Below are 18321 nucleotides of genomic sequence, written 5' to 3'. Positions count from 1 at the left end.
AACGGGAAGTTTAAAAGGTGTCCAAAGTGTATTTTAATATAGTTAATTATAAGAAATCTCCATTTGGGTCTTAAAATAAAAATAAATAATTAGTTTTTAAAACAAAATCAACCTTAACATTTTTACAGAAAACCAAGAAAGCCGTTCGTGTAGATGTCCATCCCGTGGGATCCTACCAAACCGACGTCCCACGTCCCACACACAAACACACACACACACAAGCAAGCTGACAAACGACAGACGATCGAATTATACTGTTCAACAGAACCTGACCAGCGCTCGCTGGAAGCCGAACGTCGCGAAAACAAGGGCAAAAGGGCAGTCGGGAACTCCGGCCCGGGTTCAGCGCTGATTTCCCTTTTTTTGTTTGTGCCACCCTTTCCGGTCCCGAACCGCAGTAGCCCGTCGTCCTTCCTTTGGTCCTTCTCGTTCGTTTCGCATTGTTTTTGCTGCCTGCGAAACCGGTTCCTTCGCAAAATGCCAGTGCTGCAGTTGTTTCTGACTTTGGTTTCGCTCCAATCTTGCCTGGAGGGGTGGGGTGTGGGGAGGGACTCGATTACTCCTTTCCAGAAGGTCCTTCCCTTCCTCGGCGGAAGGAGAGACGAAACAAAAAGACTCAGCGATAGACCTGTCTCCGGGCAAAGGGCAGCCGCGTTTGGTATGCGTGCCCTTGTTGTCCGTTTGCGTTGGTCTCCTGTGTGTTCGAAGAGCCCGAAGAGTCTTGTCTCCACGGTATCGGATTGATCGTGGCAAGTCTGCGCTGCGCTGGACAACCTTCTTTCGGTGCGAAAGGTTCCGAAACGGATTGGTTTTAAAAACGGTCAAGTAAGTGTTTCCGCAGCTACCGACGTCCAGCGTTGGACTAGCGTTCTTTCGTCACTCCGACAACGAGATGATTGTATACGTGTGATTATGCGCCTAACGTGCCCTTGCGCTGGACACGACGATGTCCAACATTATGCGCAAACCGGCGAAAGGGAGCGAAAAGAACGAGAACGAATACCGCGAAATGTAAGGCAAAGAACGCAAGACGCCGAAATAATCGGTTCGGAGTAATTTTCCTTTCCTCAGCTCCTTTTCGAGGAAGGGCTGGGCTCGCGCTTTCACAAACGTCGTCCGTCGTCACTTAAAAAACCGAAAGCAACAAACAAAAAAGTTCGCCAAAAAGAAGCGACAGCTCAACAGCTTCCAACGACGTTGATGGTCATCCCAGAGGGATTCCACATTCCCTTCGATCAACAAGGTTCGTTGTTGTTTAAATTTGATTTTCCCTTTATGATGAACCAGCACGTCCCTTTGGTCCTCCCTCCTCGTCCTTTTCGATGGTTCAGTTTGATCCTTCTGCCCTTTTTCACGGCCCCTCTCCCGTCTCCACGGTTGCGGTATTTCAAATTAGCATAGTTATGTAAATTAAACTGCGTTCGGTTGGGTTTCGATCGCTGCCTTAAAGAGTACTGCCCTCGGGGTTCGCTTTCAGCGTGAGAGGGAACCAAAAATGTAGAAGAAAAACCTCCAAAGGATCCAACGTAAACACCTGCACCCGAAAGGCCATGGAAGGAAGGTGGTGGATTTTGTTTCCCTCCAACGTTAAACGCTTCCAAAAACAGTTTTGAAAACTTCCAAAACAGTGCTTAATAATACAGCATGGTCTTGGTCGATTGGTTCATCGACAACACGAACGGCGAACGTAACGTTTATCTGCGAAATGATAAGTAAAGGCCAGCGATTCCGTTAGGAGGTGTGAAAAAAAGTGTATCATTACATTCGGCAAAATGGTACAATTTTAAAACAAGACAATAGTAAATCGTTGATAAAACGTGCTCGACGTTCTACAGCATCGCAATGCAATTCAAATTTCAGTGAAGAATTTCTTGAAATTTAAAAATGCAATAAGGTTGTAGCGTGTTTTTGTTTTTATGGTTTCAAAATCCAACGAGTCATATTTTAGACGCAAACATTAACATTCAACTTATTAGGGCTGTCCATAAAGAGTGAGGTTGAGAAAACAGAAGACGTAAAATTTACAAAATAAACCAAGTCCTAAACACTTAAAGAACTGTAATCAAACATTTTTTTAAATATAAATTTTGAGGAGCTTGGCTAAAATCTTATCAAGATCTGGATATATAATCATTCGACCGAAAAAAAGGAGACCAAAAAACTAAACTCTCTTTCAAACTTGCTGCCGATCGTACTTATCTTGCACAGAAGTTTGATAATAAAAACCTCCCTTATATTCGTTACACTCCACTTATAACCATACAGTGTTCATGCTAGCTCCAATATTAGCTACGTTCTTAAGGATTCCTTACTTATATTCTCCAATCGAAGACTCATCCAAACAGTTCATGTAGTAGATCTCTGCATCTGCATAACCTTGAGAGTTGCACCAAGAGCCAACGCTTCTGAGCTGCTCAACGGCACGAACGGAACAATCGCATCACGATAAACATCTCCATTCATCCACCACCCGGTGCCGTAGTCCCTGGAAACGGTTTACATCCTCCTTCGAGAAAAAAGACGAACGGTCGGGCGGTCGATAAATTGCTACTTCTTCCCGGTCCACCCCACCCACCCATTGACCAACGATCTGCAGTGATCTTCAACTTGAAACTGGCAAAAGGTACTCTCTTAAAGCCAGCTGCCGTTCGACAGCAGGGTCGACCGAGGGTCTTGTGGGAAGCTTTAGCTTCACACCACCGCCCGACACTGGCACGGCACCCATCCCCCCGGGGGCGGTCGGCTTAAAAAAGGTTAGCGAATCGAAGGGCACACAGCACAGCCGATGGGAAGAAACTGATACTTTTGCGTTGGTTCGCCAACGGAGTGGAGCCAATGTGTGCATTCAAATATACATCCGCGACCGAAGGGACGTACGCGTACGGTCGTTGCAGAAACATGGGCGAGTAACAGATTCACCCGGGCGAGCTGATGGGCAAGAGCGGGAAGCCCCGATGGTGGTTTTATATTCCATTACTCGCCGTTAATCTTGCCGGCGAATGATTAATTCGATAGCGATTAAAATCTATTACATCTACCACGGGGCAAGAACAGAATGCAACCGATGCAACGAGCCGGATACAAGCGGGTTCATATCGTCGAAAGAGCACAAGGAAAGGGATCCGCTTTTGCTCACTTTTGCTGGATCCGAGAAAGAAAACTAGACATGGTAGAGCAGTGTCTAGCAGTAGTGGGTATACATCTCATCCGAATCGTTGCGAATCTTTCACAGAGATTAAACGCTTCCACTAGTGTATGGTTCTAGTACTCGTGGTTAGTTTGGAACCGAAGAAGAATAAGAAAAAGAGTAATCAACTGATAAATTCATCCTTTCCCCCAGTCGCGCGATGAGTTTAATGTACAAACGATAAAAAGAACCAACGTTGCGGTTAGTCTATTGATTTGCAGAACGTTACGAACCTGGTGCGACGGAGATTCTTCGAGTGTTTATGACTTCCTTTCTTGGTTTATTGTGTGTGTGTGTGTGAGTTTCGCCGGTAATGATGGTTTATTTTTACGCTTTCCTTGTGGCTAATGCGGTTAGTTCGGGCTAGACGATCGAAGGAATGAATTTTGCAGATTGAAGATCTCAGACCCTGGAATAAACACAAATGATACTTTGTCACTCATATCCGTTACTTTATCACATTCGTTTTCGAATTGGAAAGAAAAAAAGTATCGTTAATAATTTCAGGACATTTATCAAACTCGTTAACTCGACCCCGACGAGGTGGTTGGTAAAACCAAGTACTGCATGGTTTATTTCTTGCTTATTCCTTACGATTTCTATGCTGCCTCTGGGTTTTTTTTACTTTAAATATAGGCTGAGTGTTACAGTTACCGTTCTAGCCGACTTGGAAGTGGGTATAATTGCATTATATATCTTTTATTCATACTATCATACAGTTATGTTTTTCCCGACTACGGCTGCGTTTTTTTTTTTTATTATTCCAACAAACATTTCGATTTGTCCCAGTAAGATAAACAGATGTTTAATAAACAACGATAAGAAACCTAGAAAATAAAGGTTAAAATTTGAGACTGGAGAAAAGATGAAATACATCAACCTCCAGGATGATGCTTTTCGCCTTTAAACATTGAACAAGGTAGCTAGGTGTATGGGAGTTCGCGGGATGATGCTTAGGCATACTCTAAGAGTTCTGAATCCTTATCTCAATAAATTGAGGCAATTTGATATTTCTATCGGCGTAAGGTTACACGCCAAACTGATATCGCAGTGAGTTCGTACTAAATGATTTTAAAATTTGAAAATAAAATCCGTCGTATAAAAACGGCCCCTCGTGTGCAAGCTACCGAATAATGTGATGGTCGATCGTGTTGGAAGAGTGGTTTGTTTTTCACTGAATCTTTAGATGCAGTAGCACGCTGTCTTCCCAGCTTTACGGCTTTCCCCATAGGTTGGTTATAGAAACCGTACCTTTGCGAATAATTTATTAATGCTAGCTTTAATCACATATAGGACGTTGGCAATCTGTGGTGGAAGAAAGGAAAGCAATCATTAGCCATTGATAGTCAAAATCAACACCAGACCACTCGTGCCCTACCAGTTGCACTAGAAGCTAACTGGCCCGACAAATCGCCTGCCCGGGGGTCATCTCCTCGAATGGGTCGGCCTTCATGCGGGTCTGGTTCTCGCTCACGCAGGCATCCAAATGTTTCTCCTTACGCTCGAATTTACCCTCCGGTGACTTGGGCGTCCAGAGCCTTATCTCATTATCGATACCGCTTGTCGCCAGCAGGCAGACGTACGGATGGGGCTGGACGCAGTTAACGATAAGCTCGTCCGCTTTGTACGAAGCGGTGACGAGGCCACTGTGTCTGTCCCAGACATAAAAACGTCCATCATCGGAGCTGCAAGGGTGGGAAGTGGAAAGAAAATTGATTCAGTAAATTTCATGAGTTGATGAGTTTGGGAAGAAAAGAGCCCTACCCGGCAACGATGTAGTTGGAATCACCAAAGTAATTTGCCTCCTTGATGTCCGTCTTGGTGTTGCAGTGGCCAACGAATCGCTTCTCATAGTCGGTCGCCTTTGCTCGCCAACCCTATGGGGGTCAAAACATAATTAAAAAATAACCTTCAATACACCCCCACTGACCGCTCCTAACGTACTTTTTCTTTGTCGTGAAAGTAGTTTCCTTCGTAGATCGAAAACCGACTTTCCGACGCCCGTACACGCTGCTTGTCGAGCTCGATGCCAATGTCCTTTCCGAGCAGCAGCACACCCTGATTCTTTGCGTACGAAGGAAACCGTTTGATAAGCTCATCCAAGCACAGCTGTGCCTCTTTGGACTGTTCCAACTTCAGTAGCGCCCTTGCCAGCCGGAAGTACGCCTTCACGTAGTGCGGATCTAAACGGAGCGCGGTATGACAGTCACGAACGGCCGCATAAGCATCACCATACCTAAAAAACATACACACGGGAATGCTCGTTAACAAATGCAACCATGTCTCTAGTATCAGCTTTACCCACCAATCGCGCCTCATCAGTGCGGTCGCCCGGTTGAGGTAAAGGATGGAGCAATCCTTATTGTTCGCCTTGCGGATGGCCTGCGTGTACTTGTTGATCGCCTGCAGGTACTGGGACCGTTCCTGGTTGTCGTTGCCCTCCATTTTCAGCTGCTCAACGTCGGGCGGGAATTTGTGTTTCGTCTTTTCTCCACCGACGCACCCATTCGTCTCCCCATTGGTTGTGGGTGGAAGCTTTGGCAACTCTAGGAACTGGGGAAGAGAAGGGAAAAAAGGGAAAGATTATTCATCACTTCCTAGCCGGATTTTGATGGCACAATTCCTACCACAGGCTGACGGGAGCCGTTGATTTCAAACAGATAAATGTGGTCCGAACCCATGTTGACCAGCAGCTCCGTACCGTCCGGACTGAACGTGAGGTATGTGATAGTTTTAAAGTTATACTGCATGTTGACCTTCTCGTCGCCATTCAGATGACCCGGACAGAAGTACTTGACGCAACCATCGTTGGGGATCTTGTCGATGCGCGTCGTCACCACCAAACCATCGCCAATTTCCCGCGGATCGTACAGCTGCGAAGGACCCAACTAAACAAGATTGTGGTATATTTGGCAACAAATCAGCAAACTATTCTGGAAAAATACACACCCTCGACAGCGAGATCATGCGGCGATCGTACACCCGGGCATAGCAGTCGTTCGCCCCGATCGCCATCTGTTCGGGGCGCTGTGGGTTGATTGCGATGCATTTTACTTCCGGCGAGACCCACAGATAGTTTCGCAGGTCGATGAGGACGTTGTTGTCCTGTTGATTGCAAGCGTGCTGCACACGCATATCATGCTGCAAAACCAAACCGTCTTCGGCCGCCGACCAAAACAGGTGAGGATTGCGGGGCGAGGTGGCTAACCGTTTGACACGATGCAGGTGGCAGACACACCGTCTGGTGGGGTTCTCGGTCTGTCGGTTGATGTCAAACACGAACGTTTTGCAATCGCCGGCACAGGTTGCGAGTACCGAATTACCCCGTTGTGGGAGGAACTGTTTGGAAATGGATCAAAACAGAATTAACATACCAAACATGCATCAATCCGGGTGGGATCTATCCTGAAACCATACCTTCACCGAGAAAATGTTACCCTCGTGCGGGGTGAGTATGTCGTGCAGCTGCGTATGCCGGAACGGATCCCACAGCTTAACGTGCAAATCGTCGGAAGCCGAGGCAAGGATATGACCGTCGTCGCTCCACTGCAGACAGTTGACGCAACCATTGTGACCTTTCAGCTCCGTTTCCAGGTCGATAAAGTCCACAAACTGGGGCGCCGCCCGAAGCCGGTTCCGAAGTATGCTCTCCACATCCCAGTAGGATCGATCCGATAGCATTTTCGTCACATTGGTGACGGATCCGTACTGTTGCTTTCTCTTCATCTTGGAGGCGACGGTGAGCGATGATCGCTGCTGGTTGTTTGTCTAAGATTACCACCTACACACAACCCTATGTTGCTTATCTCCACAGATCGGCTTTGCTTGCCAGTGAATGTTCGTGGTGACCCCCTAGGGGAGGATTCCAGCACTCAACCAAAACAGGATTTCGTACCGACGTCAGTACGTCACTGTGACAGCAGGTGCTTTTCCTTCGATGCGCCCCCGGTGCATCCCGGACACTGCATCGCCTCCCTAGGCGGACCAACCGTTCTAACTATTCTTTCTGTCACCCACGCACGACGTCACAATTTCGCAGATGTGATGAAGAAAATATCCGTGCCCACTTGCCCCCGTGGGCCAGAACCAAACTTACTTCCAGAAAGTTCAGGGAGTTTATTTATGCTCGCTTAGGGAGATATGGAAGCGATAAACTGCCTCTCTACCAGACCAACCGAAAATAGTGCGTAATGGTTGTTCAGAGTAACTGACTATCGTATAAATGAATCACACTATTCTATGACGATGCCTTAGTGTTGCATCGAAGTTTTCTGCAACTCAGATTACTACGATCCGGCGATCAACTGTCCCATCTACCGAAGGTAAATTAGGTGACAAGATCAAATTGCGGTGTAATTAACACCATTGGTATCGCCGTAAAGCTTACGCACCAAAGCTGGCAGATGGTTCCAGCATTTTTATTGGTATCTGGGGCTTACTTTCATGAATTAGTTTAAAAATAAACACTTTTTTGCTGTCGATTTCCTATCGCTCGGTATTATCAACCACTGCCGTTCGCTGCCACAACATGAATGCACTCGGATGACAACAAAACATCATAATTGCACTGACAAATCAAAACAAATCAAATCGAGAGGTCGGTTACAACCGTTACGCATTGGGAATAAACAGTTGTAGCACAAAAACATAAGATTCAGCTGTGTTTTTCGGGGTGAACTCATTTAAAAAGATACAACAATATTCCTAAATGCATTATGATTTAAAACACAAATCTTGCAATGGGTCGGTTTCAAGAATTGTCTAAAAGATCCTTCCTTATTTTCTACAGATCTTGGTTCGTAACGTCATCGCCGGATGACAGAGCTGCACTTTGTTGATGTTTCGTTTTTGCGAATGATGATGTGTCAGAAAACAAGAAAAATCAGCGCATCGGATGCAACGATGTGAATCGTCTAGTGTTATTTGTGCATTTTAATAAGTGTCTCCATTAACTAAGTGATTGTTTTTTAATCTAACCGTATAGTGACCTACATGGTAGGGGTTGACACCATGGAGAATAGCGCCACACCCGCCCGGGGCGAGCTGTTTAGCTTGCCGGCGGGTCCGGCTTCTTTGTGCTTCGACAAGAACGAATTCATGAAGGTATGTTAAACGGAAAACCAATTTCCCCCCACTGTGGCAATATCTCCGATTGATTGCTTTCCGTGCTTTCAATTTCCAGAAAACGTTCTCCGTCGACGAGTTCCTGCACGAAAACCGTAACGCTGGCAGTTTGGAAATCATACGCGATGATCTGGGCATGTATCTGAAGGTGCTCCGTTCGGCCATGATCGAGCTGATCAACCAGGACTATGCCGACTTCGTGGACCTGTCGGCTAACCTGATCGGGTTGGATCAGCAGATCGCTGCCATCGGTGGCCCGCTGGAGAAGCTGCGTGACGAAGTCGGCCAGGTGAAGGGCGCCCTTGAGGCCAGCATGACCGAGATCGAGCGCTGTCTCGAGCAGAAAAAGATGCTCCGGGCGCACAAAAAATCTCTTCAAAGCTTGGGGCGTGTGCAGGGTTCGCTGGAAAAGCTGGAAAGTATGCTGCTCGGCGAGAAGAAAGACCTACCGATCGATGCCATCCTGTTGGAGCGGGCAGCCTTGGAATCGATACAGTTGCAGTTCAATATCGAATTCTGTCGCCAGTTCCTCGACGAGGATAAGCAACGGCTGGCGGTGGATCTGTGGAGTGAACTGTTGGGTCGGTTGAAGAGTTATTTTCTTCGGGCGCTTGATGAAAGGGACTCCAAAGAGCTTGAAAGGTGCCTTCGCATTTACTGCACGCTCGACGAATGCCGTACGGCCGAGGAAGTGTTCCGGCGGGAGATCGTTGCACCGTACATGAACCGTGTCATCTCGGAAACTAGCCTCCAAAATGCGCCCCAGGGCTTGACGGGAATCTACAATCAAATACTGGATTTCGTGTCGATGCGCATGAAGCAACTTTGCCAGCTTACCAAGCGCAACGGCAAGGTAAAGGGCTACAGTTTCATCGTGAACAGCTTCTGGACCGAGGTCGAGCGACGCATGGAGACAAACATGTCGTCCATCTTCGCACCGGGCAATCCGGATGCGTTTTATCAGAAGTACAAGTGTACGCTCGAGTTTCTCGAGCGCATCGAGCAGATCATCGACGATCCGGACGATGTGGCCCAGTTCAAGGCGCACGCACAGTACCGTAGCTTTCAGGTGCGCTGGAACTTACCGGTTTACTTCCAGATACGGTTCCAAGAGATCGGCGCTAGCATTGAGGCGAGCTGTACAACCGAATCGTCCGCCGCGCCGCAGCTTACCCAAACCATCTCCGCGTCGCAGTTTAACGTGGCGCAGTTTTCCGCCGCCCTTACGGCCATCTCGAAGTGTTGGCAGGAAGGCATCTTTCTACCGCAACTGTTTCACCGTTTTCTTAAGCTCACGCTTCAGATACTTGCCCGGCTGACGGTTTGGTGTGAAAGTGCCTCCCGTCCAAGCGGACAGAAACACGACGGAACACCCAGCTCCCCGGAGGAACAGGCGACTCGCGTACGTTTTCTCGTGGCGCTTTACTCCGACCTGGGCAACATTCTGCTGAAAATACCCTCCATCGTGAGCCTCGTGGCGGCAAAGAGTCCTCCGGGCGTTGACCAAAGCGAACTAGAGAAAGTGGTCGAGGAGAGTGGAAACGGCTTTCGTGAGAAGCGATCACAGTTGCAGCGGGTTATCGTACAGGAGCTCATTGCGAGCAGTTTGCCACAGCTGCGGCAGGTCAGTGACATCCCACGGTTGTATCGGAAGACGAACCGTGAGCTTCCGAGCCGCTGCTGTCCGTACGTGGAGCAAGTGCTTGCACCAACGGACACATTCCGCAAGACCTACGGCACGACGATTGGAGAGGATGCGATGCGCGAGTTCCTCACGGGCGTCTACAGTCACGTCACAGTGCAGTAAGTGATCCGACCGTCGTTTACCGGTTTGCAAACCCCGGCTCCTTTTAATCTCACTATTTCTTCCGACACAGATACTACCAGGTGATCGACGAGGTGCTAACCTCGGTACAGAAAACGGAAGAGTCACTTCGACGCTTGAAGAACCTTCGGGATCGGTCGGCTACTGGCGCCTCGGCTGTGACCGCTGCGGCCTCCGATCGGACAGCCCCTTCCGATGATGACAAAATTCGGCTACAATTGCAAGCGGATGTTATGCACTTCGTGCGGTACGTGGAGGAACAGGCGACCATTCCAAGGGATCGGGTCGATCGATTACCCCAGCTGGTACAACTTGTCGACGATGCCATCAAGGGACCCCGAACCGTTGGTGGTGGATCGAATCAGTGAATGGAAGAAAATTGATGAGTATTTCCGAACGATTGCCTTGTTCCCTATTCACCGTTTCTCCCGAACTGTATGAAAATCTGTATTTTCTCCTTTCGGCGCGATATAGTCAAAATAAATTGTTAAACAAGATACAAAAAATGCTTGGAAAATGTGTGGTTTACTCTCTCGTTTCCTCAGCGTCCTCTTTCATCATTTGTTCGATCAATCGTTTCCGTTCCTCGGCTTGGCGTAATTGCCTCAACACCAAACTTTCGTAGTCCCGATCCGTTACGGTTCCACCGGCCCGGGAAGTCTTCTGTTTACTCTGTGCCGGTGCCTCCCCCACCCACTCGAGCGTGCACGGGTTGTCCAACCGACCCTTCTCGTACGTAACGGCCATTTCCGCTGCATCCTTGTCCCGAAACTCGACCAGTGCGCTCCCGCACTTTCGCGGGCTCATCACCAACGCATTAAGGTCGCCGTATTTGGTGAGAAATTTTCGTAACGTCTCCTCACTATACCCCCCGTTCGCCGGATCGCCCTTGTCCGCCTTCCAGCGTATCTTTACGCGGTGCTTTGATGGATCCCAGCTCGGTGCGGTCGCCGTCTGCATCATGCGCAGTTCGTCCTGTAGCTGCTTTCGCATAAGTTCCTGCTCCTCCTGGATCAACTTGGAACCCTCCTTGCGGAGCCGATCGAACTCCTCCTGGAACAGCTCCTCGGGGGTTTTCGTGCTGGCCGTTTTGTAACCACCGGTTGCCGCCTCTTTGGCCTGCCGTTCGCGTTCTTCGAGATCGGCTTTAAGCTTTTGCCGTTTGCTGTCGAGCTGCTTCGTCCTCAGCTGGGCGGCTTTCTTGGCGTTCAGCATCCGATCGTAGGCGGCCCGGGCCGATGCGTCCATCAGGATCTCGAGCGCCTTCGAGAGCTCCTGGAACAGCTGGGCCGCCTTCGGGTTGTCGGGGTTTTTGTCCGGATGGCATTGTAGGGCTTTTTTGCGGTACGCTTTCCGGATCTACAACGAAGGTGAGGCAGGGCGTTAATACTACTATCTTTGTGCGGTCCGTCTGTTTTTCGTTCACTTACCTCTTGCTCCGTGGCTCCGATGTCCACTTCGAGCAGGCCGTATATGTCTATATCACTGAACTTTTTAACATCCACCATTGTGGCAGGATTTGTGGATGCAAAAGTGAAACTGCACAAAAATAATGAGCGGCTTAAAATGGATGTAAACATAAACAAACCGCATTTGACGTTTGTGTGTTACGACGTTACACACGTTACTAAAACGTTACTGATGGTTAGCAATCAATTTGATGCACGAATGTTATTAAACTAAACTTAACTAAACGAATTGAATTGAAATCTTAGTAATTTTCATATTGATCAGAAATGTATCAATTTGAATTGAATTTTCTCCATATTATGAAAAATAAATCCCTGTTTTTTGTATAACGCTTCATAACTAGTAACGTCACAATAAACGTCAAAAGGTTGTCCGTAAACAATACCGTCGAATCATTCCCGTCGTTTAAAATCACCCGGCACGTTCGGTACTACCTTCTTCGAGTGAAACAAATTTTGCTGTAAAGTAAACCAATTCCAGGACACATCATGTTCTCGTTCAAACGAGAATTCGACTTCACCGGATACAGTTTCATTGTGCCGTCCGTCAGCGTCGGCAACGTACCGCAGCTGGCCGTGGATGTCGTTATCGAAACGCTCCAACTGGAACCCGCCGGCCAAGTATGGCATCCGGCCCTCATACCGATCGTCGGACCGGCCGCATTCGAACACGAACCGAGCGCGTCCATCACCACGTCGGCCGAGCTGTACGCCTCGGAGGAACGAAAACTACTGGTGCTGCAGATCCGTGCCCCACTCGTTGGCGCCTTGCAGAAGCAATTCTTTGAGCTGTTGGCCGACTTTGTGCGTGACCGTAAGCTAGCGCGCGTGTTCCTTCTTTCGAGTTGCTTTTCGCACGAAAAGTTCGATATCCGAACCGGACCGTTCCGGTATGTTTCGAACGAACCGTATAATCAATCCGACGCAGCGGCACGGCTGGAGGATGGACAACGGTGGATCAAGCACGCGGGAGGTGTGATCCATGGTGGAGGGTATGCTTTGAAGCTTCAGGAAGCCCTAACTTCGCGGGGGGTGGCCACACTCGTTTTCTTCATGTACGTGTCGGAGGGAGACAACACGGCCGAAGGGCTTATGTTGGCGCGGATGCTGCACGCGGTAAGTGGAGAGCAGTTGTTGCCCGTCCAGGCCGACCAGGTGGACGTGCGAGTTCCGAAATCGTGGAAACATCTTTATGGTACTGGACACCCGAGAGCTTTATATTGAGGAATTAAACCCCTTTGTTTTGGATCTATAACTTGGTAAAACGGGAAGATGTAAATTAAAATTAAAATAAAATAAATAAGCTTGCTTTTAACGGGAACGCTTGATTATAAAAAAAACGAAAAATAGTAAAATAATTGAATTTCGGATCGAAAGAAAACACGGCACTGGAGGAGGTTGAATTTGAAAAAATGAAATATCTTATTCGAAACATTACATTCAAATGAACGAAACGAACTTACAGTCGCACGCTCCAGCTTTTTTTCCATCTCCTTCACGAAATACAATATCGGCCTTAAATACTACAAAAGAACGTGCACCAATCTCGACCATGAAATGAAAGCTCGCAAGTGTTGTCCTCAGCCAATCTCTCTTTCTCGAATGAGCAATCCTAACTGGTGGTGCCATTTCATAAAAAACTATTTCACAGAGTTCGCAATATGTACAGAAAATTTACAAATGATCGAAAACGAAACAGAGGGAAATTACTATCCTTCCTTTTGTTCCACTTTCGCTCAGCTCTTTCGAGTATGTACACGTTCGTTTGGATGTTTTGGATGAAAACACAACGAAAAGTTGTTAACGATCTGTTGTAGGCTGAAATCTTGCTCTTAAAATTTTAAATAAGCTGCAAGTAACTCAGAATGAGTACTTGGGGGTAATTACTTAAAAGTGTTTCATGTTTTCTGTTGCATTAAACGGTTAGTGGTGAACTATTGTATGAATTCTATGTTTTAATACTCCTCTTCCTAAAGTGCGCCTTATAGGAACGAATTTGTTTCGAGTGCGGGTTCTGTCATTTTGTTTGCATCACCACACGCATTTTCCATTAGTTTAGTAGCAGCATCTGGGGTCCGCGACAGCCGAGCGGTAGCGCCGGTTAGAAAATCGGCCCATGAGCGCCGGGGCTCACCACCTCGACGGCGTGGGTTCGAATCCCAACCGAGACCGGACCCTCCCCTGTACGAGAGGACTGACTATCCACGTACAACAGGGAAACAAGTCTCGTAAGCCCTTAACGGGCAGGCATGACCAAGAGGTCGTTACGCCAAGGAGAAGAAGAAGAAGAGTAGCAGCATCTATTTAGTTCTGAAAAAGTCTATTGCATGTGTAATTGAAGTATGTAATTGTTATTTATAACCGGTTTCCGTTTGATTTTCTATTTCTTGTGGCTGGCTATTTCCGTTGTAGGTTGATCCGTTTTGATTTCCTTTGTTCTGCTTATTTTGCTTCTGTTTTTTCCTCAATAAACGAAACTCTAAATATTGCCGAAATTGTTCCGAAACAACGCTGGTCGTATTAGTCAATATTTGAACACAGGGCCTCTTTAAATGTACACCCAACGCATGCACCTTCCCATGCCCATTTTATCGTAATTGCTTTCAGGTCCCCCCTCCGCCGGGGGGAGTCTCTTAATCTCAAATATTGCACTTTTATTCTAAGCAACAGCCTTGATTTTGACGTGGTTCTTGATAGCCCACTTCTTCACTCATTGCGCCAAAAAATATATATATTGGTGGTATAAATTTTGTCTGCCCTACTGTATAGGGGTATTCTTTTTGTTTTCGTTTAATTTTGTCTCGACCAGTAAAGTGTTCTCGTAGTTTTGCTTTGTTTTAGATAATTTTAGATTATTCCTTTTTTGTTGATTGCAAATTTGTGTATAGCAGAGGTATTTATCATTTCTCCCAAAAAAGCTCTTCGTCCAAAAACTTTGCCTTAATTGCTGTTTTTCTTTTGTTTTGCTTCGTTCGGCCTAAACTATCATCTACATCCGGAAAACCACCAGCCAACCGACCACGTACAATAACTCCGGAAACACACACCTTAATTTCGTGGTAGGGGATACAATGTTCATCCGTCGTACCGGTTTCCACAAGATTGGCCATTGATGTGTCTGTATAAATATCAAATCGTGTAGAAAAATATAATGTTCCTCTCTTCCGCACATTTTTTTCTCGAATTCTTCTTTTTAGCTTCTGGGTGCACAATATTATCGTTCCCATTTACATTTTGGGGCGTTGTTTTTAGGAACCTTTTATAGTTTGCACGGTATTTCAAAGTTGGTTAAAACATGTCTGTCGAAGTAAGACTATTAGATTCAGTCGCGTACATTTTTCACTTCTCTCTGCTTCAAACTGCTGCGAATACTTTTAAGTCCTACGTGGGGGGGGGGTTATAAATATAGACACTAACTTGGGTTTGATTGATATAGCGGTCACAATTGGGTGTTGTTGTTCGATTTGTTTGTTAGCTCCCTATGCACCTATCGCCTACTAGATTTGTACAGTTCATCCTAACCGGACTGCTTGTCTTAAATCGAATGAAAGGAATCGTTTCCTTGCGGCCTCGGGGAATCTACAGCAGCTTATTTACACTTACCTACTACACACCTAGTGCCTTCAAATTGTATTCGAAGATCGTTGCCGTTGCCGTTTTACGTTAAGTTCCCTTACACAACCTACACTTACATCGCTACGGTTGACTTACTGCCCACTTTTCGAAAGTGTTCCTCTAGATTGATTTGTAGTTTTCGGATTCTCTTCTTCCACATTCATTGCGACATTCGCTCTTGTAGAGCCCCTATAAGATCATCTGTTGATAATAACGAACAGCAGGACAGCTTCTTGATAGCTTTTCCCTCAAACACGCACTGATTTGGTTTTTGTTACGCTTACGCGGACGCACCGTTCGGGCCTCCACCAACGACGCTATTGCTTCCTTTGGATCCCCCGACCACCGGCACCGACTTGATCCACTTCTCGTTCGGGGGAAGTATTTCAATTTCCGGCTGCATTTTGATTGTCATCACCGTCGGGTCGTAGTACCCGGCCAGATAGTACGTATCGTTGTTGTCGTAGATCGAACTGTACTGCTTCGGATCGGCCCCGAACTTGGCGGTGTACTCGCGCAGGGCCAACACCTCGCACTTGTGCGATATCGTCTGCACGTCGTTTTCGTCCTCGTGGGGCGACTGGAACAGAGCACCCTGGAGGGGGGGGGAGAAAGAGGGAAAGAAAGCCTAGTTTTAGTAATGAAAGGCCACGATTTGCATTTGATGGTCTGCAAACCTACCGGATACTTCAGATTAGGGCAATCTTGCGTCTCCTCGGGATGGTAGAACCACTTCACCCGTACCACCATATTGTTCGTGGACGTTTCCCACATCGACTCGATGTGACCGATGTACGGCCGGTCGGGACGTCCCGTGGAGAGGAACACCGCAGAGTCACCAACCTAAAGGGAGAACAGAGCAAAAAATTAAAAATGAATCCATCTTCCAGCCCGAAAACCGGATCCGAGAAGCGCTCAACGCACCGAAATTGTTTCCTTGCCCCGCTGGATCGATTTGTAGAACTGCTTCTTGACGCGCCCGGCCGAACGGCGATAGCCCTTGCCACACCAGGCCCACAGCTGACGAGCCGGCAGGAAGGCGGCGATCTTACTTCCGTTTTGCTCGGCCGACGGCTTCCTCTCCCCAGGGGAGGACTTTTTCTGCGGTTGCTGTAAAGGGGTTGTAAACACTCCGTAAGTCAATGCTCCAGGATGCTTCTGCCAAGTTCTTACACTTACGTAGTACGATCCGGAGCTTTCCGTCACCGAGGAGCTCACTTCTTCCTCCGTGAGGGTGTCCTCTTTCTCCGCGGTAGGGTTGGCGGTATCGGAAGCGCTGATGATGGCCGGCTGGGGGCTGTAGTGTCCGGCGGTCTGCGATGCACTGTCCCCTTGGGAAATATCATCATCCATCGAGCCGGCGATCCCTGCACCGTCCGGTGACGAAGGTACCTCCGAGGGGCTGGCCGCTTCCCGGTGATGCTTTTTATGCTTTCGCCGCTTCTTGTGCTTCCGGTGCTTGCAGAACTCGTCGTAGCACTTCGACTTGGACTTCTTGTGCTTGTGCGACGACGAAGATCCACCACCAACACCACCACTACCAACGGAGGGCCCACTCGCGACGACGGTGGCTAGTTCGGCATTGTTCGCTGCCAACCGGCGCAGCTTATCCTTGCGGATTTTCTTCAACCGACGCCGTTCCTCGCGATACGCTTCATCGTGCAGGCGCTTTTCCGCACGCTCCGTCGCCAGGGCGAAGCTATTGATGGTCGAGCCGCCGGCCAGCGGGGAAATCATCGGTGTTACGGTCGCCGTCAAGGGCGTTGTGATGGCCGTTGCCGTTGCCGCCATCGACGGTGAGGTGCCGGTGCTACCAGCGGAATGGGAACTGCCGGTGGTGGAGTGACTAGCCGCCGATGCGGCGTGCGTTCCCATCGATGCCGGACCGAGCGTTCCGATCTGGGCGCACGGATCGGAATGGCTTGACTGGCGCTTACGCTTGCCTAGCGATAGAAGAGGATTGGGATCGTATTCTGGAGTGTTCAATTGTTGTTTGACGGTTGTTTTTTGGTGGCGAAACAGTCACAGGAGTCAGGTCCAAGTAGGTTGGGATGTTGTCGTCACGCACATACAAAATCACACGTGGTCGCATCCAAAGTGCAACAGGATAGTGGGATACGAGTAGTAGTAGTTGTTGGTTGTGGTAGTAGTAGTAATAGTTGTAGTAGTAGTAGTAGTAGGCGTTGTCATGGTTGCAGTTTTAGGCATTGTCGTTGATTAGGTTTTGAGTATTGGATTTTTTGGCGAAGGAGTTTGACACGCAGTGGGTGGCAGGTTGGTTGGTTGGTTTTGTTGTTTGGTTGGTTGGTTGGTTGGTTTTGTTGGTTGGTTGGTAGTTGGATGTTGGTAACGCAAAAACCGAGAAAAAGAAAAAAAGAAGAAAAGAAAAAACAAACGTAAACAAAACGAACACATCGTTCCGGCGAAATCAACAATCCGTACCGCGTACACGGTCTATCAGAGGGTAAGGATATAACGTGATAAAGAGAAAAAGAGAAGAAGAAGAGAGAGAGATACATAGTGTAATGAAGAGAACTGAGAGACAGGACTAGTGCCACACACATACAAACATACGCATACGGTTTGGGGTTTTGAAGGACACAAACTAATAGACTTTCACACATTCAATTCAGAAGAAAACAGATATGGTCCTTAGGGGCTGTTGGTAACAGTTGGACAAGTACACGGCAGTCATAAATGCGGCAAGGATTTCACATAGTGGACCTTAACTAGGTTATTGAGTCAAATTGAGTTCCGGAAAATGCAATGAAAGTACTAACATGTATAAGTAATTTTCTCAATTTTAAAATCAAATAATTCATTCGGAAAATGGATAAAATATTAAAGTAGTATCGTTTACCTAGTAGTACATTTAGTAAACATTTAAGGTTAGGTTCCAGGGTCGGAACCGGGTGAGTTTGGTGAAACTGACCGGACTAACTTAATGGACAAAAATCTAATACAGGACACATTCTGAAAGGTTGACACACACGCACACACATACTGGAGAAAGTTAGGTGGACTGTTGAGCGGTACGGAACTCCAATAAAAAGGGAAATACGGGCAGACTGTAGCGTGATTGGTCGGAGGTGGAATAAAGT

The 18321-nt window shown here is 47.6% G+C and overlaps 5 protein-coding genes across 6 annotated transcripts in view; 2 read left to right on the top strand and 3 right to left on the bottom strand.

Moving 5' to 3' along the window:
* Window positions 1–3727: 3727 nt before the first annotated feature.
* On the bottom strand, window positions 3728–7667 carry LOC131271643 (WD and tetratricopeptide repeats protein 1-like). 2 transcript variants are annotated; one of them, XM_058273136.1, is made up of 8 exons: window positions 6605–7667; window positions 6137–6526; window positions 5815–6075; window positions 5493–5740; window positions 5132–5423; window positions 4952–5064; window positions 4566–4872; window positions 3728–4492 (listed from the first exon to the last, which is right to left on the bottom strand). In XM_058273136.1, the coding sequence occupies exons 1-7, from the start codon at window positions 6911–6913 to the stop codon at window positions 4581–4583; spliced, it is 1905 nt and encodes a 634-aa protein (XP_058129119.1). In that variant the 5' UTR covers window positions 6914–7667; the 3' UTR covers window positions 3728–4492; window positions 4566–4580. The 2 variants fall into 2 exon arrangements, with proteins under 2 accessions (XP_058129119.1, XP_058129120.1); XM_058273137.1 differs by having other exon boundaries at window positions 5815–6060.
* Window positions 7668–8075: 408 nt separating this feature from the next.
* LOC131271720 (conserved oligomeric Golgi complex subunit 2) lies at window positions 8076–10646 on the top strand. The gene is made up of 3 exons (XM_058273233.1): window positions 8076–8290; window positions 8370–10114; window positions 10189–10646. The coding sequence occupies exons 1-3, from the start codon at window positions 8180–8182 to the stop codon at window positions 10502–10504; spliced, it is 2172 nt and encodes a 723-aa protein (XP_058129216.1). The 5' UTR covers window positions 8076–8179; the 3' UTR covers window positions 10505–10646.
* Window positions 10552–11663, bottom strand: LOC131271721 (dnaJ homolog subfamily C member 17). Its single transcript, XM_058273234.1, has 2 exons — window positions 11567–11663; window positions 10552–11495 (listed from the first exon to the last, which is right to left on the bottom strand). Exons 1-2 carry the CDS (start codon window positions 11642–11644, stop codon window positions 10662–10664), a joined length of 912 nt encoding a protein of 303 aa, XP_058129217.1. The 5' UTR covers window positions 11645–11663; the 3' UTR covers window positions 10552–10661.
* Window positions 11664–11991: 328 nt separating this feature from the next.
* On the top strand, window positions 11992–12933 carry LOC131258425 (proteasome assembly chaperone 2). Its single transcript, XM_058259738.1, has one exon. It carries the CDS (start codon window positions 12095–12097, stop codon window positions 12827–12829), a length of 735 nt encoding a protein of 244 aa, XP_058115721.1. The 5' UTR covers window positions 11992–12094; the 3' UTR covers window positions 12830–12933.
* Window positions 12934–13900: 967 nt separating this feature from the next.
* LOC131272375 (protein winged eye) overlaps window positions 13901–18321 on the bottom strand; it is a 64530-nt gene continuing 60109 nt past the window's right edge. The window contains exons 11-14 of the mRNA XM_058274093.1: window positions 16400–17193; window positions 16145–16330; window positions 15902–16063; window positions 13901–15815 (exon numbers count right to left, since the gene is read on the bottom strand). Of these exons, the coding sequence (XP_058130076.1) occupies window positions 15501–15815; window positions 15902–16063; window positions 16145–16330; window positions 16400–17193 (1457 nt within the window). The 3' untranslated portion in view covers window positions 13901–15500. The remainder of the gene's footprint in view (window positions 15816–15901; window positions 16064–16144; window positions 16331–16399; window positions 17194–18321) is intronic.

The sequence above is a fragment of the Anopheles coustani genome, chromosome 3 (genome assembly GCF_943734705.1).
Source record: "Anopheles coustani chromosome 3, idAnoCousDA_361_x.2, whole genome shotgun sequence".
Classification (NCBI taxonomy): domain Eukaryota; kingdom Metazoa; phylum Arthropoda; class Insecta; order Diptera; family Culicidae; genus Anopheles; species Anopheles coustani.
Note: the sequence above shows the minus strand (reverse complement) of the source record. Positions and strands in the feature narration are given on the sequence as shown.